At 47.1% G+C, this 26,064-nt stretch overlaps 1 protein-coding gene across 1 annotated transcript in view; it reads right to left on the reverse strand.

Annotated features, from left to right (window-relative positions):
• Positions 1-1,059: 1,059 nt before the first annotated feature.
• The window catches only part of LOC140369139 (neurotrypsin-like), a 50,846-nt gene continuing 25,841 nt past the window's right edge, over positions 1,060-26,064 (reverse strand). Inside the window, exons 3-14 of the mRNA XM_072456394.1 lie at positions 23,634-23,876; positions 20,548-20,683; positions 19,919-20,106; positions 18,481-18,628; positions 14,900-15,078; positions 12,291-12,432; positions 10,985-11,220; positions 9,624-9,765; positions 8,645-8,908; positions 4,134-4,253; positions 2,639-2,898; positions 1,060-1,610 (exon numbers count right to left, since the gene is read on the reverse strand). Of these exons, the coding sequence (XP_072312495.1) occupies positions 1,147-1,610; positions 2,639-2,898; positions 4,134-4,253; positions 8,645-8,908; positions 9,624-9,765; positions 10,985-11,220; positions 12,291-12,432; positions 14,900-15,078; positions 18,481-18,628; positions 19,919-20,106; positions 20,548-20,683; positions 23,634-23,876 (2,522 nt within the window). The 3' untranslated portion in view covers positions 1,060-1,146. The remainder of the gene's footprint in view (positions 1,611-2,638; positions 2,899-4,133; positions 4,254-8,644; positions 8,909-9,623; positions 9,766-10,984; positions 11,221-12,290; positions 12,433-14,899; positions 15,079-18,480; positions 18,629-19,918; positions 20,107-20,547; positions 20,684-23,633; positions 23,877-26,064) is intronic.

The raw sequence follows: 26,064 nt of genomic DNA on the forward strand, positions 1-26,064 counted from the left end.
ACTATTCGTGGGTTTCAGAAAGAGGAGGAATTGGGACTGTTTAAAACTAAATATTCTCTTTTGAACGGGCATAAGTCCCCAAAATGTTGCCCAATAACGGGAAGCTGAAACCCATGAATCGTCGATGTACTGTATACATATCATTTTAAAAGTTCATGTATTTTTGTCGACGATGTGATATTTTCTTGTCTTGTTGTCGCAGAATGGCTTGGTATTCATTTGTCAAAAAGAAAATAAGACATACAGTTTGCTTTTGCCAGTGGTGGAAAAGTACTCTTAAGTAAGTAAGACTAAAAGTATCACATAAAATGTTTTAAAATGTACTTCAAGAGTAAAACAAGTCTTTCCCACAGAACAATTGAAGTGTTAAATGTTGTGATTTTGATAAAGAATTGCTTGATTTTTGCAATTCCAATAAATGTTCTGTTTTTTCCAAGAAATTTTCAGTTTTTTCCAACAATTTTTTCAGTTTTTTCCAATAAATTTCAGTTTTTTCCAACAAATTATCTTTTTTTTCCTGTGAATTTGTTTGTGTACATTTTGCTGTGCTCAAAGTTACTTTCTACTTTTCAGTCCAGTTCAAAAATGTAATGCAGTAGAAAGCACAGACGCCTGCTCTTAAAAGTAATGAAGTACCTGTAAAAGTAGAAAGTAAAGTACAGACAACTCAAACGTTACTTTAGTACAGCCTTTTCCTGTTGTACTTTGTTACTTTCCACCACTGGCGTTTGGTCAATACAGTTTCTAAACCATCATTTTACCCAATTATCATTACACTGGAGAAATGTACCACCGTAAGTGAAGTGATTGATGTAAGTCGCATCCATCTTGATTTGCCAATAGAATAAGAACCTTTTTTCAAGTGCAGTAGCGTTAATTTTTCACATTTCAAGTTCAAAAACCTCTCGTCTTTTCTCATTTAAAGTGAAACGACATGTTTAATGCTCGTTCCCTTGACAATCGCTGTCAAAATACACTGAAAACTAGACAAATACTACTTATTTCAAGCACTTATCAACTTATTTTCCATATTTGTGCACCACTTTCTCCTCTTTCTACCGTCGAAAGTCCAAACTCCAGCCCCTTCGCCGCTCTCCTCCCCGATTGGCCGCACGGCACAGGCGTGCGGCCAATCCCAGAGCTTCGTCAGACCTCTTCTTTTACATCCGTGCGCTGCTTGCGGTGCTTGCCCCCGCCCCCCCGCGCCTCGTCCCGCCCCCGATCCGCGTTGGCGTCCCCGGCGTTGAAATCCCCCGCCGGGTCGTCGTCGTCCCCCTCGCCGCCGCCGCCGCCGCCCACCACGCCGTCGATCCAGCTCCTGAACCGTCCAACGCGCGTGTACATGGACGGGGAGGAGGGCTCGCCGCACCCGCCGCCGCCGCCGTCGCTCCCCTCGGCGACGACCACCACCCCGGACAGCACCCACCGGCCCGTGTCGCCCAGGCAGACCAGGCCGCCGCCCGAGCCGCTGCCGCAGCCCTGGCCGTGCGCCTGGGTGGTGTTGGGGGGGCTGCCGGCGCACACGCTGTCGTGGCTGTAGAAGGCGTCGCCGTAGCGTTTCTTACAGTGCCAGGACGACATCAGCGGCACCCACGTGGCAAAGACGGGCTCTGGAACGGACAAACGCAACATCAGGTCGGGCGGGAAATGGTCCAGATGGGGTTTTTAAATTTCTTTTTCTGACAGATTTTGGTTTGATTTGTTTTTTTCCCACCAATTTTTGTTCTTGTCCAGGAGACGTGAAACTTGGGATCAGACAAACTGCGCCAACGGTGAAAGGGCGATATCGTGACTGACGAACGAAAAATGGGGGAAAAAACACATTTGGACACAACTTGAAAATGGACAAATTTGACAGAAACTGGACTAAACTTTTATCGAGCTTTAACCTTCTTTTCTTCAGATGCCTCACTTTTCTTTTGCTTTTCCCCCCATTTTATTTCATTCATTAGAACTAGAACAACAATGTTATAGTAACATTGGAGAAACAGAAAAACATAATAATGATAATAATAATAATAATAATAATAATAATAATATAATAATAATGAGAATAATAATATAATAATGAGAATAATAATAATAATGAGAATAATAATGAAAATGATAATAATAATAATGAGAATAATGATAATAAAAATAATAATAATAATGAGAATAATAATGATAAATGATAATAATGAGAATAATAATAATGAGAATAAAAATAATAATAATGATAATAAAAAAAAAAATTAAAAACACAAAGAACTCAAAGAACGAGCTGGACGAGGGAGAACGCAAGGTAATAAAAGGTAATAAAAGTATAAGATAAGGGAGAGGCATAAAAAAGCATAGTATTGTGCAGAATAATTGTTCCATTTTTTCCATTGTTTTTGAATTTGTCTATTTTCATGTTGAGTCCTCAGGTTATTTTTTTCCTTTGCCTAAAAAATTGACGTAAATGTAAAGAATATTTTTAATCACATTCAAAATTCAAGATTTGCCCGTCATTTGATCTTAATAATCGCAAATAATCGTTAAATCGTGACGTTTTTTGACACCCCTGGAACCCCCTATGGAAAATGAATAACACTCAAAATCCTTCTGAACCGCAAAAAGAGTTCAAATCGGGCACATAAGTTAGCTGTTCTTTCACCTGGGCTGTTCCAGGTGGCGGTGACGGTGACCACGCACGAGGACAGCGCGGCCCCGGACTCGGCGGGCGGGAGGCAGGCCGCGTTGGCGTTGGGGTCCAGGGACATGCAGCTCCCCTTGGGGCTCGGCAGTCGGATCAGCGCCAGGTCGTGTCGCCCCCGGTGACCTTTGAACTTCCTGTGGACCACCACCTGCTTGGGGACGAGCGTCTGGACGGCGGCGCCGACTCGGACCAGGAGCCGAGACGAGTGCGGGATCGCCCTTAGCAACGGGAAAAGGGACGTTTATTACAGTTTAAAGACTATAATAGACAATAAAAAGTTAAAAAGTTGTATTTTTATCATCGTAATCATTATCTGGACTGTAAAGACGCTAAAACATGTACGAAATGAGCTTTTTATAACAAAAACAGCGGCATTTTTAAACCCAAATGTCAAAAACAAATAAAAAATGTCCGATTTTTATCAATAATACACTTTATTCATGACGTATTCTTCATTTAAAAGACTTCAGTCGTCTTAATTCAACTTTTATTTAGTTTATAATGTATTTATTGAGTCTCAATGTACAATAGAAATAATCGTTTGACAAGTCCATTCATGAAATAATCGTTTTTTAAACAAAATATAACATTTAAAAACTCAGATTGATGAAAAATCTCATCTCATTCTAAGTAAATATTGACCGGTGGCGATATGAAATACTGAAGCGTGAAATGTGTCATAAAGTGCGATAATGAAGTAAACTCTTTGACAAAAGCTCGTGTTCATCAAACTAAAGCTGGAATAAATAAAACACAAGTAAAGACTGAAAATGTGTCTGTGACATCATCATTATGCAACGTTTTACAGCTCAAATATTAAAACATACGACAAAAAAATGAATAAAATGGTTGAAGCTAGCGACGTAAAAGCTAGCGGTGTAAAAGCTAGCAAAATAAAAGCTAGCGAAATAAAAGCTAGCGACGTAAAAGCTAGCGACGTAAAAGCTAGCGAAATAAAAGCTAGCGACATAAAAGCTAGCGAAATAAAAGCTAGCGAAATAACAACTAGCGACGTAAAAGCTAATGAAAAAAAAGCTAGCGAAATAAAAGCTAGCGAAATAAAAGCTAGCTACGTAAAAGCTAGCAAAATAAAAGCTAGTGAAATAATTGCGAGCGAAATAAATGTCTACACAATAAAAATTGACTATTTATTCTGTCATTTCTTGAACAATAAGTTGAAATATTAATTATTGGGACTAGAATTAGCATTTAGCATTAGCCTCGCTCCAGTTTAGTCGACCAAGAAATGAATTAGTCGATTACAGCCCTAAATTATAGCATCGGAATTGGTCACAGGCAATTTCTATGGAATCAACATTTACAACAAAACCCACCACTCTAAATATAAAAGTACATAAGTATAAAAGTATAAGTATAAAAGTACATAAGTATAAGCTTCCTGGTCATGTTTGTACTGTGTTCTGTGCCGTGCGTGTTGACCTCTGGGTCTGACCTGGTGAGGCACGAGGCGGAGGTCAGGGCCCAGCAGGGGCTGACCAGGGTCCCACTGCAGAGGGGGAGGAGCCCGTCCTGGGACTGACGCCACACGGACACCTGCCACGGCCAAGTGTTCCTGAAGGAGACAAGCACAGGGCATCAGGAGGGACACACGGGAATGTACTGTCCATCAGGAGGGACACACGGGAAAGTACTGTCCATCAGGAGGGACACACGGGAACGTACTGTCCATCAGGAGGGACACACGGGAATGTCCTGTCCATCAGGAGGGACACACGGGAACGTACTGTCCATCAGGAGGGACACACGGGAACGTACTGTCCATCAGGAGGGACACACGGGAATGTAGTGTCCATCAGGAGGGACACACGGGAACGTACTGTCCATCAGGAGGGACACACGGGAACGTACTGTCCATCAGGAGGGACACACGGGAATGTAGTGTCCCGTGTGGCCATCAGGACGTACACACGGGAACGTACTGTCCAGTGTGTCCATCAGGAGGGACACACGGGAACGTACTGAGTGTGCGGAAGTGGAACACCGACTTTAGACTATTGTGAGAAACAACATCACGATTTAACGATTATTCACGATTGTTCAGACCAAACGACAGGGAAATCTTTCATTTTTGTTCATTCTCATTTACACAATTTCACAAAAAGTGACAAAAACAGCCGGATAAAAAGACTTTCTTCACATTTAAGTCTATTTGTGGACGATAGATTGAACTAAAAATAATTAATTTTGCTTCTAAAATTGTCACAATTGTATTTTTTGGCTCCTAAGACAATATTGCGGCCTGATTGCCACTAGATGGAGCTGTTGTCCTTTTATTATCATCCTTAAAATAAGTGAAAACAATCAACAAGCACATTTTGACTTTTGACTTGATTAAGATTCATTTCTGACAAAGTTTTTCTACAAAAAAGCAATGAACAACTAGTTTGTTAAAGCTCAAAACACATTATATTTATATTTTTTGTCTTCAGCTATTGCTCATTTCTTAAAACCTTAAAAAACATTATTTACATGATATAAAGTCACGTCTAATTAAGATTAGAATTGCTCCAAAACTCTGACGTTTGGGTGACGAACCAACGCGTGTCCACAAAGTGCCACTAGATGGTGCTGTTGTCGCGCTCAACGTCATGGCAACGCTCCTTATTTCTGATAAAACTGCAAAAATATCACCCCAACTAGTGCAAGAAAACGATTATTCACGATAATTGTGACTAAATGACAAAATATGTAAAAAAATAATAATTCTCGTTCGTTCTCGTGGTCTGACGTGTGACTGTTCCTTAAGTTTGTGACCAACTTTACGGAATTAAAGACAAAATAAAGTTAAATGTGACAAAAACAGCCAGATATAAAAGTTATTTACATTTAAGTCTATTTTTGGACGATATGGATTGAACTAAAAATAATTAATTTTGCTTCTAAAATGGTCACAAATATTATTATTTGGTTCCTTTGACTGTATTGTGGCCTGAATGCCACTAGATGGTGCTGTTGTCACGCTCAAAGTCAGTGAAACGCTGCTTGTTCCTGATAAAACTGCAAAAACTTGAATTATTCAGGTCACAATATAATCATAAGAACTAAAAACTAGTAATTGTGGCTATTTTAGAAGCAAAATGATGTAATTTCTATTCAATTTGGACCTGAAAAAAAACACCCAGTGAGTTTGATGTGGCAGTTTGTGTCACAATAACTGACTGAAAAGTGACTTATTAGAATGATTTAAAATGAAGGATTTCACGTTTGTTTCGTTACAGTTTGTGTCAAAAATCGTGAATAAGCGTTAAATCGTGATGTTTCTTCACAAGAATCGTAAATCAGATCAAAACAACTGATTAAAACTGATGTTACTGCACTTTTCCTAAACCCTCTCCGTTTACTACAGCAGCTGCTAAAATGTCTTCAAAATACGATGTCTGTGTGTTTGTATCAAACTAGTTACGAATAAAAACGTAAAAACCAATGAAACACTGGAAAAAATAATCTTAAAGTTAATAATAATAAACTGTTGTTATGTGAAAACTCTCAAAAACACAAACATCAGCTGTTATTTTTGTCTTCCCGTTGCCCGCTCCACACGACGTGTCAAAAGTCATTTCTCGTCGTGCCCTCGACGCGCTGGCGCTCACCTGACGCCGTTGCCCTCGCCCGTGTTGGCGCTCACCTGACGCCGTTGCCCTCGCCCGTGTTGGCGCTCACCTGACGACGTTGCCCTCGCCCGTGTTGGCGCTCACCTGACGACGTTGCCCTCGCCCGTGTTGGCGCTCACCTGACGACGTTGCCCTCGCCCGTGTTGGCGCTCACCTGACGACGTTGCCCTCGACCGTGTTGGCGCTCACCTGATGACGTTGCCCTCGCCCGTGTTGGCGCTCACCTGACGACGTTGCCCTCGCCGCCCGTGTTGGCGCTCACCTGATGACGTTGCCCTCGCCCGTGTTGGCGCTCACCTGACGACGTTGCCCTCGCCGCCCGTGTTGGCGCTCACCTGACGACGTTGCCCTCGCCCGTGTTGGCGCTCACCTGACGACGTTGCCCTCGCCCGTGTTGGCGCTCACCTGATGACGTTGCCCTCGCCCGTGTTGGCGCTCACCTGACGACGTTGCCCTCGCCGCCCGTGTTGGCGCTCACCTGACAACGTTGCCCTCGCCCGTGTTGGCGCTCACCCATGTTGCCCTCGCCCGTGTTGGCGCTCACCTGAGGACGTTGCCCTCGCCCGTGTTGGCGCTCACCTGAGGACGTTGCCCTCGCCCGTGTTGGCGCTCACCTGACGACGTTGCCCTCGCCCGTGTTGGCGCTCACCTGAGGACGTTGCCCTCGCCCGTGTTGGCGCTCACCTGAGGACGTTGCCCTCGCCCGTGTTGGCGCTCACCCACGTTGCCCTCGCCCGTGTTGGCGCTCACCTGACGACGTTGCCCTCGCCCGTGTTGGCGCTCACCTGACCACGTTGCCCTCGCCCGTGTTGGCGCTCACCTGACCACGTTGCCCTCGCCCGTGTTGGCGCTCACCTGACGACGTTGCCCTCGCCCGTGTTGGCGCTCACCTGAGGACGTTGCCCTTGCCCGTGTTGGCGCTCACCTGACGACGTTGCCCTCGCCCGTGTTGGCGCTCACCCACGTTGCCCTCGCCCGTGTTGGCGCTCACCTGACGACGTTGCCCTCGCCCGTGTTGGCGCTCACCTGACGACGTTGCCCTCGCCCGTGTTGGCGCTCACCTGACAACGTTGCCCTCGCCCGTGTTGGCGCTCACCTGACGACGTTGCCCTCGCCCCTGTTGGCGCTCAACCACGTTGCCCTCGCCCGTGTTGGCGCTCACCTGAGGACGTTGCCCTCGCCCGTGTTGGCGCTCACCTGAGGACGTTGCCCTCGCCCGTGTTGGCGCTCACCTGACGACGTTGCCCTCGCCCGTGTTGGCGCTCACCTGAGGACGTTGCCCTCGCCCGTGTTGGCGCTCACCTGAGGACGTTGCCCTCGCCCGTGTTGGCGCTCACCCACGTTGCCCTCGCCCGTGTTGGCGCTCACCTGACGACGTTGCCCTCGCCCGTGTTGGCGCTCACCTGACCACGTTGCCCTCGCCCGTGTTGGCGCTCACCTGACCACGTTGCCCTCGCCCGTGTTGGCGCTCACCTGACGACGTTGCCCTCGCCCGTGTTGGCGCTCACCTGAGGACGTTGCCCTTGCCCGTGTTGGCGCTCACCTGACGACGTTGCCCTCGCCCGTGTTGGCGCTCACCCACGTTGCCCTCGCCCGTGTTGGCGCTCACCTGACGACGTTGCCCTCGCCCGTGTTGGCTCTCACCTGACGACGTTGCCCTCGCCCGTGTTGGCGCTCACCTGACCACGTTGCCCTCGCCCGTGTTGGCGCTCACCTGACCACGTTGCCCTCGCCCGTGTTGGCGCTCACCTGAGGACGTTGCCCTCGCCCGAGTTGGCGCTCACCTGACGACGTTGCCCTCGCCCCTGTTGGCGCTCACCCACGTTGCCCTCGCCCGTGTTGGCGCTCACCTGACGACGTTGCCCTCGCCCGTGTTGGCGCTCACCTGAGGACGTTGCCCTCGCCCATGTTGGCGCTCACCTGAGGACGTTGCCCTCGCCCGTGTTGGCGCTCACCTGACGACGTTGCCCTCGCCCGTGTTGGCGCTCACCTGAGGACGTTGCCCTCGCCCGTGTTGGCGCTCACCTGAGGACGTTGCCCTCGCCCGTGTTGGCGCTCACCCACGTTGCCCTCGCCCGTGTTGGCGCTCACCTGACGACGTTGCCCTCGCCCGTGTTGGCGCTCACCTGACCACGTTGCCCTCGCCCGTGTTGGCGCTCACCTGACCACGTTGCCCTCGCCCGTGTTGGCGCTCACCTGACCACGTTGCCCTCGCCCGTGTTGGCGCTCACCTGACGACGTTGCCCTCGCCCGTGTTGGCGCTCACCTGACGACGTTGCCCTCGCCCGTGTTGGCGCTCACCCACGTTGCCCTCGCCCGTGTTGGCGCTCACCTGACGACGTTGCCCTCGCCCGTGTTGGCGTTGCCCTCCAGTTTGCGCAGGCCGCAGCTCGCCTCCTCTCCCCGGGATAGCTCCGCCTCCTGCGGCTGCACGTCGCAGCGCACCCCCGCGTCCTGCCGCCGCCTGCAGCCGCGCGTGCCCCGCCCCAGGGACGGACACTCGCCCAGGAACTCCTCCTTCCCCGTGCACCGCACCCGGTCCAGGTGCACGGGGCCTTTGCTCTGGCCGAACCCGGCGGCCGCCACGGCCCTGCCACTGCCAGAGGAGAGAGCGCCACAGAAAATGAGTCTCTACAAGTGAAGTGGAGTGACGTGGCGCGCTCGCTGCTGCTGCCACCTGGAGGACGTAAGCTGCACGCTCACTGTGGGCCCTGCCGACAAAAAGGCTCAAAACAAAGGATTCTTTCTCTTCTGTCACGACCACAAAGACCCCGTGTGTCCAGAAGTGTGTGACTGTGGTCAGGAGGGACCAGTGGACTTACACAGGTTTTTTATTGTTGTTATTATTATTATTATTATTATTTTAACAATAATAAAATAAATAAAATAAATAAAATAAATAAAATAAATAAAATAAATAAAATAAATAAAATAAATAAAATAAATAAATAGATGCAAAAAAAAAGCGAGACAAGACCAAGGAGAAACAAATCGGGTAAATTTGAATTAATTATATTTTGCATTAGGGGAAACCTACGCAGATGTATTTGGGATATTTCCCATCATCCAAGTATTAACAATAAATATCCTCTTGTTTTAGTCCCAGTTTAATCTGGGATAGTTCAGGTTCAAACCCAGTTTAATTGGTTCATCTCTGGTAGAGCCTTTCATATCATCAGTATTGAAACAGATCTGGTGTTGCTCGGCTCAGAACTGTGTCACAAGTGCCTCAGTGAATCATCAGAATGTAGTTGAGTCGACCTCTTCCTGACCCCTGAGGTCACGGGTTCAATCCCCCCAAAGCCACGCACCTGTGCCCGAGCTGCCTGCAGACCACGGCCGCGTTCAGGTCGTTCCATCCGGAGTCGCAGATCCCGCCCCAGTCGCCGTGGAGATACACCTCCACCCGGCCCTCGGCGCGCCCGCTGCCCCCGACCAGACGCACCAGGGGGCCTGAAAACAGCACACGCACCACAAGGTTCAGCAAAACGCCACGACACGAGAGTACGAAGAGGGGCGTGGTCAGGTGACAGGGAGATCACGTTTAACACGAGCGTCCGCGATGAAGAGGGGCGTGGTCAGGTGACAGGGAGATCACGTTTAACACGAGCGTCCGCGATGAAGAGGGGCGTGGTCAGGTGACAGGGAGATCACGTTTAACACGAGCGTCCGCGATGAAGAGGGGCGTGGTCAGGTGACAGGGAGCTCACGTTTAACATGAGCGTCCGCGATGAAGAGGGGCGTGGTCAGGTTATATAAATATATATATATATATGTTATTCTATGTTTGGTTTTAAAATAACTAAAAGTGGTTTAAATGTATAATTCAAGCCTGAAGTCCATCCATTTTCTACCGCTATCCCAGTGACTTCGGGTCTTAGGCGGGGTACATCCTGGACAGTGGCCAACTTGTCGCAGGGACATCACAGAGACTTGGACATTACAGACAGTTCACTCTCACATTCATTTCACTAGGGCCAATTTAGAGTCACCAATTTTGCCTCACACATGCATGTGTTAGGACGGTGGGAGGAGCCGGAGAAGAATCCACGGTAACACGGGGAGAACATGCAGACTCCACCCAGAGAGATCATGTGATGTAGGTCTGGTCCGGGAATCGAACCCACGATTTCCTTCTTGGGAGGCAAGAGCGCTAACCGCCTTTGCCACCGTGCACCCAAGCCTGAAGTCATGTGTAGAAAACAAAGGCTCTTCACATTTTGTACAAAACAGTTGCATTTTGGTGAGTTTTAGACTAAATTTGTACAGGAAATTAAGACTTTTTTTTCAAATTTTTCATGCATTTTCCATGTGAGATTAATGTATGAGAATTATGATGCTTTCAGATACTTCCACTTCACAGTCTCAAAAAGCTGCTCTAAATCTGTGAATATTAATGTGCCAATGCATTTATGAGATACATTTAAACATCTATTTCCTCCTTTCAAGGTTGGAAAATGGTGTAATTCAGCTTTAGTTTTGTGACTTAAATGACAAATAGATGTTGTAACTGTCTCAGCGGATTGTACCAGACATTTATGAATGAATCACAAACTCTGCGTCACACGCCTCACCTGTAGAGGGCGATATCACTTTGTTCTGAGGTGGTTTTCCTCTCCTCCGCCTCCTCCCCCCCCGCCTCCTTCCCCCCGCCTCGTCCCCCCCGCCTCACCTGTAGAGGGCGCTATGGCCGGCACCTCGTTGGTGGCGTCGGGGCCGGGGCCGGCGGCGGCGCGTCCCCTGCAGCGCACGCCCACGTCCTCGCTGTGGGCGCAGTCGGTCCGGCCCCAGATGCCCCGGGGACAGTCCAGGAGCGACGTCTCGGAGCCGTCGCAGCGCACGTCGTCCAGGAGGATCAGGCCCCCGCCCTCGCCGAACGTCCCGTCTGAGACGACCTCCGCCCGGCCCCTGGACACGGCAGGGACGAGTGAGCGACAGGTGCACGTCAATGCAGACGAGCTGACAGTTTGTTATTTAAGTTCAAGAAGAAGAAGAAGAAGAAGAAGAAGAAGAAGAAGAAGAAGAAGAAGAAGAAGAAGAAGAAGAAGAAGAAGAAGAAGAAGAAGAAGAAGAAGAAGAAGAAGAAGAAGAAGAAGGTCTAAGATATACAAGGTGGCGGTAATGCAACACTTGGATACCAACCGCCATAAAACACCGAAGAAGAAGCAAAAGAAGAACAAGCAGAAGAAGAAGACGAAAAAGAAGAAGACGCAAAAGGAGAAGAAGAAGAAGAAGAAGAAGCAAAAGAAGCAAAAGAAGCAAAAGAAGAACAAGCAGAAGAAGAAGAAGACGAAGAAGAAGAAGACGAAGACGAAGAAGCAAAAGAAGAACAAGCAGAAGAAGAAGACGCAAAAGAAGAAGACGCAAAAGGAGCAGCCGAAGAAGAAGAAGAAGAAGAAGAAGAATAGGAAGAAGAAGAAGAAGAAGAAGAAGAAGAAGAACAACAACAACAACAGTAGAATCGTTGCCATTAGAAATACAAGTCACATTAACATGAACTACAGCACATTTATTTTTACTTTATTATCTATTTTTATTTTACTAAACCTTTTTCACATTTAAAAGCCTTGTTCGATTAACTGTCTTTTTAAGTTACTATTCAGCTTCTTTTTCATAGTCGTTATGGCAAGTCATATTTCATATTTTAGTTCATGTTTTTTATTTGAAGAGATAAATATGAATTGTTTAAACTTGCATAAACATGACTGTATATGACGGCTATAATTACACATTCATTCCACTAGAGGGCAATGTTACTTTGTGTTAAAACATGACATTTATTTAGAGACAAACAAACAATAACAATATTTCAAAAAGACAAAAAAAACATGCTATTTATTTGTATTTAGTTATATTTTTAACTTTTTTGTGAGACAAACAAACAATAACAACATTAAAAAAAAAAGGATTAGACATTTGTGTTGGCCTCTGGAGGGGCGTGGTCTGGAGGGGCGTGGTCTGGAGGGGCGTGGTCGTACCTGTATCCCAGCTGTCTGCAGACCACCTCGGCGTGCTGCTGCGTCCAGTGGTCGTCGCAGATGGTTCCCCAGTCGCCGTTATGAAACACCTCCACTCGGCCCTCCCACGGCGTGTCGCCCCCGACCAGACGCACCACGCCATCTGCAAACGCACAAGGACGGGACGGCGTGGGACAGGGCGGTAAAACCGACCGAAAACGTGCCTAAAAAAACCCTCAAAACCATTATGTCCTGCAAGAAGAACAGCCTTTTATAAGTGAAAATGTAGATCAAACTGTCCAGGAGAGATGTCACGATTGTCAGGTTAATGGATTATGGTGATTACCGTATTTTCTGGACTATAAGTCGCACCGGCCAAAAAATGCATAATAGAGAATAAAAAAACATATATAAGTCGCACTGGAGTATAAGTCGCACCGGCCAAAAAATGCATATTAGAGAAGAAAAAAACATATATAAGTCGCACTGGAGTATAAGTCGCACCAGCCAAAAAATGCATAACAGAGAAGAAAAAAACATATATAAGTCGCACTGGAATATAAGTCGCAACGGCCAAAAAATGCATAATAGAGAAGAAAAAACATACAAGCTGCACTGGAGTATGAAATGCAGTTACAAGTGTGAAAATAACAAATAATATCACATATAAGTCGCTCCGGAGTATAAGTATATAAGTATAAATATAAATATAAGTCGCACCCCGGCCAAAACTGTGAAAAAAGGTGCGACTTATAGTCCAGAAAATACGGTATACAGGTCACAATGTAATCGTAAAACCAAAAAATACTAATTCCTAGTCTAAAAATGTTAATAACGTTTTCGTCAAATTTAACTTTAGTTTGTCACTTTTGTTCGGCCACAGTCCCAATAATCGCGAATAATTGTTAAATCGTGATGTTTTTTTTCTCACAATAATCACATAATAACACTAACATTTCATATCGTGACGTCCCTACTCTCCAGTCGCTCCAAAAAACTCACTCCTTCCATAAAACACCAAAGAAGAAGAAGAAGCAGAAGAATCAGAAGAAGAAAATGTGAATCACTTTTTATCTGGCTGTTTTCGTCAAATTTAACTTTATTTTGTCACTGTTGTTCGGCCACAGTCCCAATAATCGCGAATAATCGTTAAATCGTGATGATTTTTCTCACAATAATCACATAATAACACTGACATTTCATATCGTGACATCCCTACTCTCCAGTCGCTCCGAAAAACTCACACTAACTCACTCCTTCCCCGTTCCGCTGCTACGCACACGAATGTACTTTAAAATTCCAATAAAATTAATTAAAGTTGACAAAGTGGTCGATGGATGACGTCGCGCGCATCAAAACTAGAACTGAACCAGTAGCTGAAAACAACAAGTCTCCAGCAGGACGTAATGAATGGTGCTGTGTTTGTAATTAGCGCAAGCAATTAGCGAGGCTTTGTTACAGCTATTAGCAATTAGCCCGATTACAGCTAACGTCCCAGAAGTATCACCGATCTGCTGATTATTTAGGCGACAAACCATTTTCAAACACTCACTGTGTTTTTCCCCCGTTACATATATAAAAAGATGATTTATGTAGCGATTAGCGCCACCGTAACTGTTTTTGAAATTACACTAAAGCTTTTGAAAAACAATTTGAGAAGCAATTGAGAACGCAATAGCATTTTCAAATCGTTGTGTCACCTCCACGGGCTAAATTGCACCGCTTTGTCGAAATGGCAGAGCGGTAAAAACAATGGTCTTGAAAAACGGTCTTTTGGCCAATTCCGGTGCGTTCACGGTCACGTCTCCTCCAGATGAACAAATGAATCAAATAAATCACAAAAAACGTGGGAACTGAACCGCAAAGACCGTTTAGTGAGAGGCGTGTGAAACAAAAGTGCTTTCCCCGCAGACCTGTTCATTTTCTCTTTCATTAGCGATGTTTACGCTCTACTAGCGTTAGCATGTTAGCAAACACAGCCAGGTGTGTTGGTTCCCATGGACTTTAGTGCTGCTGCTGCTGCTGCTGCTGCTGCTGCTGCTGCTGCTGCTGCTTCACGCTCTGATGGTTTATTGATGATGAGGCTGATAATAGTAACACCAGGATCTCCCTCTGAGAGCGCTTTACACGACGGAACCGCGTGTCATACGGGAAAACGGGTTCGAAACTGTCATCGTTATACACGTCCTGGAGGCTTTACCAATGTATATGCAAAGTACATTTAATTCTATTGTAATTGGGGCTGATCTGGAAAACTTCAAAAAATCTTCTAAATTTGCAATTCCATATTTTTAGAACCAGGTGCGTTTAAAAAAAGATTGAAAAATGAATTGTTAAACACATCCAGGCGTTTCAGAACATGTTTGTACAGGTTAAAATGACAGGTGCAGTACGACTGAATATTTTTTGAAATGCAGGGGACAATATCAACCACGACCTTATTGTAGCTTCGAGACCCCAAACCCACAAACACACACTTTGAGTACCTGTGTAGGGTCTGCATTGAGTACCTGTGTAGGGTCTGCATTGAGTACCTGTGTAGGGTCTGCATTGAGTACCTGTGTAGGGTCTGCATTGAGTACCTGTGTAGGGTCTGCATTGAGTACCTGTGTAGGGTCTGCATTGAGTACCTGTGTAGGGGCTGCAGGAGACCCCGGCGTCCTCCATGTGGTCGCAGTTGTGTTGCTCCCAGTCTCCGTGGCGACACTGACCCAGGAAGATCTCGTTCCCGCTGCACTTCACGGCGTCGAGCAGGATGGGCCCCGTGCCCTGCCCGAAGTGCGCCCACGACCACGCCTTGGCCACCCCGCTGGAGGGACACGGAAGTACATGAAGGGTAAATGCTACAACATCTCGTTTTGCCTTTGCTGAGAATTGTAGGAATGTTATTTTCAAACCTGGCAACACCGAGTTTAGCCAAGAGAAGCCACAATATCAAATGTTTGTGTTTTTGGGAGAAGAAACCTGACATTTTACATATTTTCTGAACGATAAAGTTACGTTAATGCGACACAAACAAATTAGCATCGGATTATATTGTGACATGAACAAGAAAGAATATCAGTAAAGTATTGTTAGTTTATTGTACATTCAATTTGGCTTTTAGATAAAGGTGGACAGCTGATTGTGAACCAGAATGTGAGTGTCTTCAGTGTTGATGCGCAGTGCAGTGGTCCTTGTAGCCTTTTTTCACTACAATGAACTAAACGCAGTCAAAAACAGTGTTGGGTACGACCTGTAAACCTGTTCTACCTTGCGCCACCTCCTGGACACGCGGGGGATTACGCCGTCTGGTTTTTCAACAAAAAAAACGTTTTTTTTTTTATAATAAATCCAACAACAAGATGTAAACTGTCCAGTGAGATAAAAAAATCTATGAAAAATTGAAGTTTTCTTTAACTTGTTTTGCTTTCCCAACACTTATTACTCACTGGAGATGTTCTTGCTTTGCCTGGAATGTTCCACAGTGCGGCATTAAACGTATCTATGGAGAGTTGTGTCGCCGGGCCAAGTCACAGGTCCGCAATAAAAACAAGATAGTTAAGTTTAATTCCATACTTTATAAATATCTATGGCACAACCTCCATCAGAAAAGTGACATAGTGCACCTTTAAATCCATTATTTAAGTCTGTAAAGCCGGGAGTTAAACCTGAAGTGGCATTTCATTTGCTCATTACGACCTGCTCCATCTGTGCCTCTGAATTATAGATGCAAACACCAGCGCGCACGTCCACGAGCTTCTGTCTGATCACGGGAGCAGGAAGTCATTTGTGTTCTGCCTACGTTTCCCACAATGCATTTGTCAGGAGAACTGTATCCGCTGCAGGCATTTACCTTTGCCAATTACCGTCACATGGAGGAGGAAGTATTTTTGTATTTGGCAAACTTCACAGTGACCGAACTTGCAAGCTTACAGCAAGCATGAAAGCTATTATCAGAATATATTATTATTTTTTAATTTGTATTTATTGTATTTATTGTATTTATTTTATTTATTTTATTTATTTTATTTATTTTATTTATTTTATTTATTTTATTTATTTTATTTATTTTATCTATTGTATTTATTTTATTATATAATATTTTTTATTATTATTATTTTTAAATATATTTTAAAATTTATTATTTTTTTATCACTGAAAAGACGTTCGGTTTAGTTCAGTGTCCTGCAAGTACTCCAAGATCAAGACCTCACTTATGTCAAAGAATTAATTTATTCATGATGTTTATGATATTCATTATAAGTTATGTGCGTTTCATACATTTGAATAAAATTTACATTGATTTTACAAATTTACGTGATTTGATTTTCGTCAATATCGCATATGAAATAATTCCTCATCTTGCGTTGCTTTGGTTTGGACGTTACTCCAAAACTCTGAAAACATTTATTCTGGATTCTAGCGATACACGTTTGTTTAGCTAAAGGAATAATAGAGGATTAAACAGTCGCTTGAGTCTCAAATCCGTAAAAAAATCCTATTATTCCTTTAAGAAACCGGACGGCGTAATCCCCCACTCGTCCAGGAGGTGGTCTGAGGTAGAAAAGGTTTACAGGTAGTACCCAACACTGTTTTTGAGTGCGTTCAGTTCATTGTAGTGGAAAAAAAGGCTACAAAAACGATCAACACTGAAGACACTCACACTCTGGTTCACAATCAGCTGTCCAAATGTATCTAAAAGCCACAAATCACTCATTTGAAGACCGTGAGAGACAGATTTTCACCAGGAGAAAGTTGGAACCAGGTGTGAAGGGAGCTCCTTTTGCGTAGAAGAAGAAGAAGAAGAGCACACACCCCCGAACCAAAAGATTCCTTGTTCTGGACGCCTGTGAGAAAGGGCTAGAACCATGCTGTAGGTCTGCCCTTTCAATATTCCTGCCTAAGTTACTTTTCATTAGTTCCTTATGTTTATTAAATCGTAGTATCTCTAATACACGGTCCCCACATTTGCTTATTCTACTCCAGCCAAAGTTTGCTCTTAAAAGCATCTGGAAAAATTTGCCCTTGAATTAAACGTCTATCTTCTTCTTTTTTCTTCTTATTTTTACGCAACCGACAGGCAGCACATGAATTATGAATCTGTGGAGTGCGGATGGTTTATTCATGACGACGCGGGAGAAAAGCACTGTTTTTAGCTGCCCGAGCCGGTATCGGAATACTAATGCCAGGGATTACTTTACATACGGAGGGGAAGCGTCAACAGAAATGACAGGACACAACACAAGACTCTCTGGGACGACGCGACGCCTGCAAATGTTTGAGGAATACTGAGGTACTCGCTTAATGTACACAGACACGTCATCAATAACTTAAATACTAATGCTTGGACGGGCGTGACTGGTTCAAAAAAGTATTCATCCGATGAGTTTGGCAGTTGGATCCAGCTTGTGCAGAACATGACTTAATGTAAAAATCAGTTTCAATGAATAAACATAACAATTAAAAATGGATAATATTGTTCAATTGAAAATAAAATTAAATAAATAAATGTAAAAAAAGGATAATATTGCACATGTTGTTTTGGAGGTATGCGTAATTAGAATATTGAGTAAACGGTATTGTTAATAATTAAAAGTTATTAATGATGACAGCAAAAAGAGACTAAAATGGCTTGTGTAATTTTCAAAAACAATGGTATAAAGTGATTTTTCTGCAATTTAAAGGTCAATTTTATGGTTCATTCTGGTTTAGTTTGATACTTAAACCTCGACCAAGATATTTCCAGGCACATTTTTAATATTGTTATCAAGATTATGCCAAAAAATGTATATATTTTTAGTCAGTATCTCTACTTACAGGCTGTGAGAGAACGTAACGACTGAATAAACTTTAAAATGGAAAAAGGTAATGAAGCTATCGAGGTGTTTTAGGTGGAACGTGGAGTAAAAAAGTGAACATTTTTATTGACGTGTGTTATTATTACGACTTGATTAATATGTTTGATGAGATCTAGTTCAGTCACTTCACTACCTTTACATTTGTATTTTTTTCATCTTTTGATACTAGAAATAATCCTGTTTCTGCACAAAGAACACTTGGATTAGGATGTTTGTGGCGTCTTAATAGTTTCAAGTTAATGTAAGATATGCTAACAGTAAAGAAACACTATTCCATGTAAGACCATCACAGCTACGAACTTCCCAAACAAACAGATGAATGACCCTCCCCCTCTTTAAAAGTGAAAAGGTCTTAACTCCGTGTGAAATACCTGAATCCCAGCTGTCTGCAGACCACCTCGGCGTCCCGGTCGTCCCACTGGTCGTCACAAATCGAGCCCCACTTTCCCCCGTGGAACACCTCGACTCGCCCCTCAAAGTCCTCCTCTCCTCCCACCAGGCGCAGGGGAGGCCCGTCGCCTGTAGGGGGAGCACACACAAGAAAGGCGCATTCATTTTTAGGCGCAAACGCGTGGACGGCTAGCTAGCGTACGGAAAAAAAAAACGTTTTCGGCAGAAGAAATAAGACTGAGAAATGACACAGATGGGAAAACATCAGGCGACTTGCGAAACACTTTTCGCAAGAGGTGAATGAAGTGTTAAACTTTGCTCTAAATCAGTGGACGTTTTTGTTTGGAGTATTCTTTGTCTCACACCTCGAGAACGACCAAATTAACTGACCCAAATACCTGTATAAAGTATTGTCAAAGGTTCCAAATGCCGTCATCTGAATTTCAATGTTTTGACTGAGCTGCAGGCAATTATGTTCTCCTGAGCTCAAATTGGTCCTGGAGGAGTAGTTAAGGCCTGTTGAGGTCTGACCACCTCGGCCTCAGAGCCGTCAAGCACCTCATTAGTCTTTCTTCAGGTTTCATTTCTGCCAAGGCGCATGAGGTTATTGTAGACGGAGGGAAGGTCGTATCCCAAACCAACGATCCTATTGTAAGAAGGGTTTTCTTTTCGTATCTATAATTCCCTCCTCCGCTCGTTTTTCAAACCATTAAGTTTCCCTGCTAATGTCGACTATTTTAGTTTCTTATTTCGATTATATTTATGTCCCAAATCCTCCGAAACGTTCTCAAGAGTGTTAGATGTACCACAAAAGTCTGTCAACGAGACAAAGATTTAAGCGTGAAGCCACAATGAACATCTTTTTATCCGATAAGTAGAATTTGATGATCACAGATGGTCGACGGTTAAATCCGCAGATGTTGAACCTTCTCGTTGTTTGTTTGGGATCGGCGCCGCCAAATCTCAGAGCTTAAAAGTTGGTTCGACTGACAACGATCACGTCTTCGGAGTTGAACAGTTCTGAAAAAATAATCTGTTCATACTGACAGAGAAGACGTCGAGCTTTGGGCCAGTTTTTGTTTCATGTGGATGGACCCAGGAAGTACGGCGATAAGAGCAATAAACTTGATCGACACATGTGCAACAGTGAATTCTACCTGGGAATTGTGATTTGACCTCCAGCTCCAAGTTAAATAATATAATAATGCTGCGTCCTAGAAGGTTGTGATGTCGCTAATCAATTTCAACTTCTTCTGAAATCTGCACCCGGTGGTAAGTGTCTGCGTAGCCCCAGGTTGGGAAACACTGCTCTAAATGATCAAACACGAGAACTCCTCCACCATCACCTGCAGTGCTGTTTTCAGAAAGAATGCTACGGATTAAACCCTTCCCCATTCTTTCCTCGGACGTCCCACTGACCTTCGGGAGGGGCGCACAGCACCGCCGCCTCGTTCCCGTGGCTACAGTCCCCGGTGACGAAGGTCCGGCTGCGGCAGGCGCTCACGCCGTCCTCGTCGCCGCGGCAACCCAGGCGCTCGAAGTGGAACAGGCCCGACCCGGACTCCGAGGAGCCGGGGTCCGAGCGCTGCCGGGCCGTCCCGATGTCGCTGCAACGAGACGGATGCAGAGGGTCAGGGCCGATGTTCTGATGCGTCCAGCGGGATAAACGTCTGAGTCTGGGTTTGCTTTAGTTTTAGTCCATGTTAAGCATGTTGCTAAGCGCTCAGTAATGTCGATGTCGATGAGCTTTTCCGCTGTTCCAGTATTTCGGTTACTTTTAAATATCAACTGTCAAGATCAGAGTTAATCCAACAGAGATTAAGGACGTCAAATAATTCAGTTAATAAATAATCATGATTATTCCGGTCACAACATCATAAAAATAGTCAGTGTAAGAACTAAAAATAGTTACAGTGAGAAGTCGTTTCAATTTATTTACGACCTTTAAAACCCTTTACCCGCATCATCCTAATATCCCACGTGCTCTAAGGCCGTTTGGCACCTTTTGTCACTGAAGTCCAAAGCGAAGGGTGTGTCTCGTGTCTCACCTCAGTCCCAGCTGCCTGCAGACCACGCTGGCGTCTCTGTGCGTCCAGTGAGAGTCGCACACCGCCCCCCACTGGCCGTTCAGGTACACTTCCACACGGCCGCCGTGCGAGGAGCCGCCCACCAGACGGACCGCGCCTGCAAACACGGCGAGTTCACGACACGGCGAGTTCACGACGCGGCGAGTTCACAACACGGTGAGTTCACAACACGGCGAGTTCACGACACGGCGAGTTCACGACACGGCGAGTTCACGACACGCCGAGTTCACGACACGGTGAGTTCACAACAAGGCGAGTTCACGACACGGCGAGTTCACAACAAGGCGAGTTCACGACGCGGCGAGTTCACGACACGGCGAGTTCACGACACGGCGAGTTCACAACAAGGCGAGTTCACGACGCGGCGAGTTCACAACAAGGCGAGTTCACGACGCGGCGAGTTCAAGACACGGCGAGTTCACGACATGGCGAGTTCACGACACGGGGAGTTCACAACACGGCGAGTTAACGACGCGCCGAGTTCACGACACGGCGAGTTCACAACACGGCGAGTTCACGACACGGCGAGTTCACAACAAGGCGAGTTCACGACGCGGCGAGTTCACGACACGGCGAGTTCACGACACGGCGAGTTCACATCACGGCGAGTTAACGGCGCGGCGAGTTCACGACACGGCGAGTTCACAACACGGCGAGTTCACAACACAGCGAGTTAACGACGCGGCGAGTTCACGGCACGGCGAGTTCACGACACGGCGAGTTCACGACGCGGCGAGTTCACAACACGGCGAGTTCACGACACGGCGAGTTCACGACGCGGCGAGTTCACAACACGGTGAGTTCACGACACGGCGAGTTCACGACACGGCGAGTTCACGACACGGCGAGTTCACAACAAGGCGAGTTCACGACACGGCGAGTTCACGACGCGCCGAGTTCACGACACGGCGAGTTCACAACACGGCGAGTTCACGACACGGCGAGTTCACAACAAGGCGAGTTCACGACGCGGCGAGTTCACGACACGGCGAGTTCACGACACGGCGAGTTCACATCACGGCGAGTTAACGGCGCGGCGAGTTCACGACACGGCGAGTTCACAACACAGCGAGTTAACGACGCGGCGAGTTCACGGCACGGCGAGTTCACGACACGGCGAGTTCACGACGCGGCGAGTTCACAACACGGCGAGTTCACGACACGGCGAGTTCACGACGCGGCGAGTTCACAACACGGTGAGTTCACGACACGGCGAGTTCACGACACGGCGAGTTCACGACACGGCGAGTTCACAACAAGGCGAGTTCACGACGCGGCGAGTTCACAACACGGCGAGTTCACAACACGGCGAGTTCACGACACGGCGAGTTCACAACAAGGCGAGTTCACGACGCGGCGAGTTCACGACAAGGCGAGTTCACGACGCGGCGAGTTCACAACACGGCGAGTTCACAACACGGCGAGTTCACAACATGGCTAGTTCACGACGCGGCGAGTTCACGACACGGCGAGTTCACGACGCGGCGAGTTCACAACAAGGCGAGTTCACGACGCGGCGAGTTCACGACACGGCGAGTTCACGACACGGCGAGTTCACAACAAGGCGAGTTCACGACGCGGCGAGTTCACAACAAGGCGAGTTCACGACGCGGCGAGTTCACAACAAGGCGAGTTCACGACGCGGCGAGTTCACGACACGGCGAGTTCACGACACGGCGAGTTCACGACACGGCGAGTTCACAACAAGGCGAGTTCACGACGCGGCGAGTTCACAACAAGGCGAGTTCACGACGCGGCGAGTTCAAGACACGGCGAGTTCACGACATGGCGAGTTCACGACGCGCCGAGTTCACGACACGGCGAGTTCACAACACGGCGAGTTAACGACGCGCCGAGTTCACGACACGGCGAGTTCACAACACGGCGAGTTCACGACACGGCGAGTTCACAACAAGGCGAGTTCACGACGCGGCGAGTTCACATCACGGCGAGTTAACGGCACGGCGAGTTCACGACACGGCGAGTTCACAACACGGCGAGTTCACAACACGGCGAGTTAACGACGCGGCGAGTTCACGGCACGGCGAGTTCACGACACGGCGAGTTCACGACGCGGCGAGTTCACAACACGGCGAGTTCACGACACGGCGAGTTCACGACGCGGCGAGTTCACAACACGGTGAGTTAACGACACGGCGAGTTCACGACACGGCGAGTTCACGACACGGCGAGTTCACAACAAGGCGAGTTCACGACGCGGCGAGTTCACAACATGGCTAGTTCACGACGCGGCGAGTTCACGACACGGCGAGTTCACAACAAGGCGAGTTCACGACGCGGCGAGTTCACGACACGGCGAGTTCACGACGCGGCGAGTTCACAACACGGTGAGTTAACGACACGGCGAGTTCACGACACGGCGAGTTCACGACACGGCGAGTTCACAACAAGGCGAGTTCACGACGCGGCGAGTTCACAACATGGCTAGTTCACGACGCGGCGAGTTCACGACACAGCGAGTTCACGACGCGACGAGTTCACAACATGGCAAGTTCACAACGCGGCGAGTTCACAACACGGCGAGTTCACGACGCGACGAGTTCAGGCTAAAACAGACTCTGGAAGTGATTGTTTGTCACGTCGTCGGGTTTGAATCGTGCTCTCGACGTCTCGTGTTTTAGGGTTAGATTTTGTCTCGATCTCGACGCTCTGACTTTGACGTCACAAATCTGAGACATTTGATCTCTCTTTCTCTCTCTCTCTCACTCTTTCCTTCTCTCTTTCTTGCTCTCTTTTCTCTCCCTTTCTCTCTCTCTTTCTCTCTCTCCTTCTCCCCCCCTCTCTCTCTTTCTCTCTCTTTCTCTCTCTCTCCTAAACAGACTCAGGCAGAGAGAGAGAGAGAGAGGACTCCCTGAACAGGACGAATGGAAAACGTGTGAATGAAGCGAAACACAACGTCAGGCGTGTTTTTGATGAAAGAACAATGTTATTGCATTTCTAAAATATTCATCCCCATAATAATGCCCCATAACGTCGCGTTTGAACCCCGCTATCGGCCAATCCCGTCGTGCGCCCGGGCCCCGTACCCTGGTGACAGTCGCAGTAGGCCCAGCCGATGGCCCCGGAGTTCTGCCTGAAGAAGCACCAGGGGTTGGACTCGCGGTCGGGGTTCCGGCAGAAGCTGTGGTCCCCGAGGCCCCGCCCCGGATACTGCATCACGTAGTCGGGGAACTCCGTCCACTTCAGGCAGGGGGCGCCGGAGTCCGTCTGCGACACGGTGCCGTTGTAGTAGCCCAGCTCGGTGAAGCCCTCGGAGCAGGACAGGGGCACTGCCGAAACAAAAGGGGGAGGGGTTTTCCATGATTAAACGGCGTCTGCGTCTTCGATCGTGAACCCGAGTTTTTGGGACGAGAACGCCGTGATGTTGGCGGCGTCCCTCGCTTCGCCGCCGTGCACGTTGACAAATAAACCATGTATGTGAATACTAGCCATGTGCCAAACGGTTGGTGTAGATGATCGTGGAGTTTGAATATCAAGTACCCCGAGCTGTTACCACGGCGACGCTGTGGTCCAGGGGCCGGCGCATTGGTCTTTTAATAAGCGATGCCATCTGGACACGTCAAAGTATCGCGCGCGGGCCAAATGCGGCGAGCGTCATGAGGTTAAACTGTAGATGCGTTCGCACATCCGGGAACTTGTGCAGTAGCAACACACGTCCGCCATTTTGAAAGGGGCACAACAACAACACGTCTACTACACACGATATCCAGGATATATGAGGCCAAAAAGCCAAAAACGCGCGTTCTATAAGGTCATTGTTCTGTAAGGTCATTGTTCTGTAAGGTCATTGTTCTGTAAGGTCATTGTTCTGTAAGGTCATTGTTCTGTTGTTAGACCAAGGAATGTTAGCTTTGTCGTGTACCTTAGTTTGCCGTTATCGTCTAAAGAATCAAAGTATTTGTAGCTCATTCTGCCGTAGAAATAGATGTAGGTGGTTTTATATATATTGCGTGCCCCTTTCAAAATGGCCGCCATGGGGGAAGTCCCATATGTATGACGTCACCGCGAACACATTTATAGTTCGATGTGTTCTACCAACGTGAATCTCGTCTGATTAGGGCGGAGCAAGGAGGAAATACAGAGCATTTTATTACTTGCAAATACTGTTTTGTAAATGTATTATTACTCTACTGTTGATTGAAATATTTTGGGGATTTATTAGATTGAATTGCGTCGATCACTTAATCAGGACAAAGAGCGAGAGAGCGTCATGAATAAACCTTAACAAACTCTAAACATTGATTCATTCGTGTTAGTTATGACGTCGCTAAAGAGGAATAATAATAATGTCGATGTTTTTAAGCCACGTTTCTCCCGTGTCAGTGTTAAAGTGAGGTCAGAGTCATGAGGGCGGAGCCTAATGTATGTACTGTGGGTCATCTGAGAGAGAGAGAGAGAGAGAGAGAGGGAGGGGGGGAGAGAGAGAGAGAGAGAGAGAGAGAGGGAGAGAGAAGAGAGAGAGAGAGAAGAGAGAGCGAGAGAGAGAGAGAGGGGAGGGAGAGAGAAGAGAGAGAGAGAGAAGAGAGAGCGAGAGAGAGGGAGAGAGAGAGGGAGAGAGAGAAGAGAGAGAGAGGGGAGGGAGAGGGAGAGAGAAGAGAGAGAGAGGGGGGAGGGAGAGAGAGAGAGGGAGGGGAGGGAGAGAGAAGAGAGAGAGAGAGGGGAGGGAGAGAGAAGAGAGAGAGAGAGGGGAGGGAGAGAGAAGAGAGAGAGAGAGAGAAGAGAGAGCGAGAGAGATTGAGAGAGAGGGAGAGAGAAGAGAGAGAGAGAGAGAGAGAGGGGGAGAGAAGAGAGAGAGAGAGAAGAGAGAGCGAGAGAGAGAGAGAGAGAGAGAGAGGGAGAGAGAGAGGGAGAGAGAGAGAGAGAGGGAGAGAGAAGAGAGAGAGAGGGAGAGAGAAGAGAGAGAGAGAGAAGAGAGAGCGAGAGAGAGAGAGAGAGGGAGAGAGAGAGAGAAGAGAGAGAGAGAGGGGAGGGAGAGAGAAGAGAGAGAGAGAGAAGAGAGAGCGAGAGAGAGGGAGAGAGAGAGGGAGAGAGAGAAGAGAGAGAGAGGGGAGGGAGAGAGAGAGAGAAGAGAGAGAGAGAGAGAGGGGAGGGAGAGAGAGAGAGGGAGGGGAGGGAGAGAGAAGAGAGAGAGAGAGGGGAGGGAGAGCGAGAGAGATTGAGAGAGAGGGAGAGAGAAGAGAGAGAGAGAGAGAGGGGGAGAGAAGAGAGAGAGAGAGAAGAGAGAGAGAGAGAGAGGGAGAGAGAGAGGGAGAGAGAGAGAGAAGAGAGAGAGAGAGAGGGGAGGGAGAGAGAGAGAGGGAGGGGAGGGAGAGAGAAGAGAGAGAGAGGGGGGAGGGAGAGAGAAGAGAGAGAGAGAGGGGAGGGAGAGAGAAGAGAGAGAGAGAGAAGAGAGAGCGAGAGAGATTGAGAGAGAGGGAGAGAGAAGAGAGAGAGAGAGAGAGAGAGGGGGAGAGAAGA

This window comes from Eucyclogobius newberryi, unplaced genomic scaffold (assembly GCF_026437365.1).
Source record: "Eucyclogobius newberryi isolate DKJ021-1_F unplaced genomic scaffold, fEucNew1.0.hap1 SCAF_20, whole genome shotgun sequence".
Taxonomy (NCBI): Eukaryota; Metazoa; Chordata; class Actinopteri; order Gobiiformes; family Gobiidae; genus Eucyclogobius; species Eucyclogobius newberryi.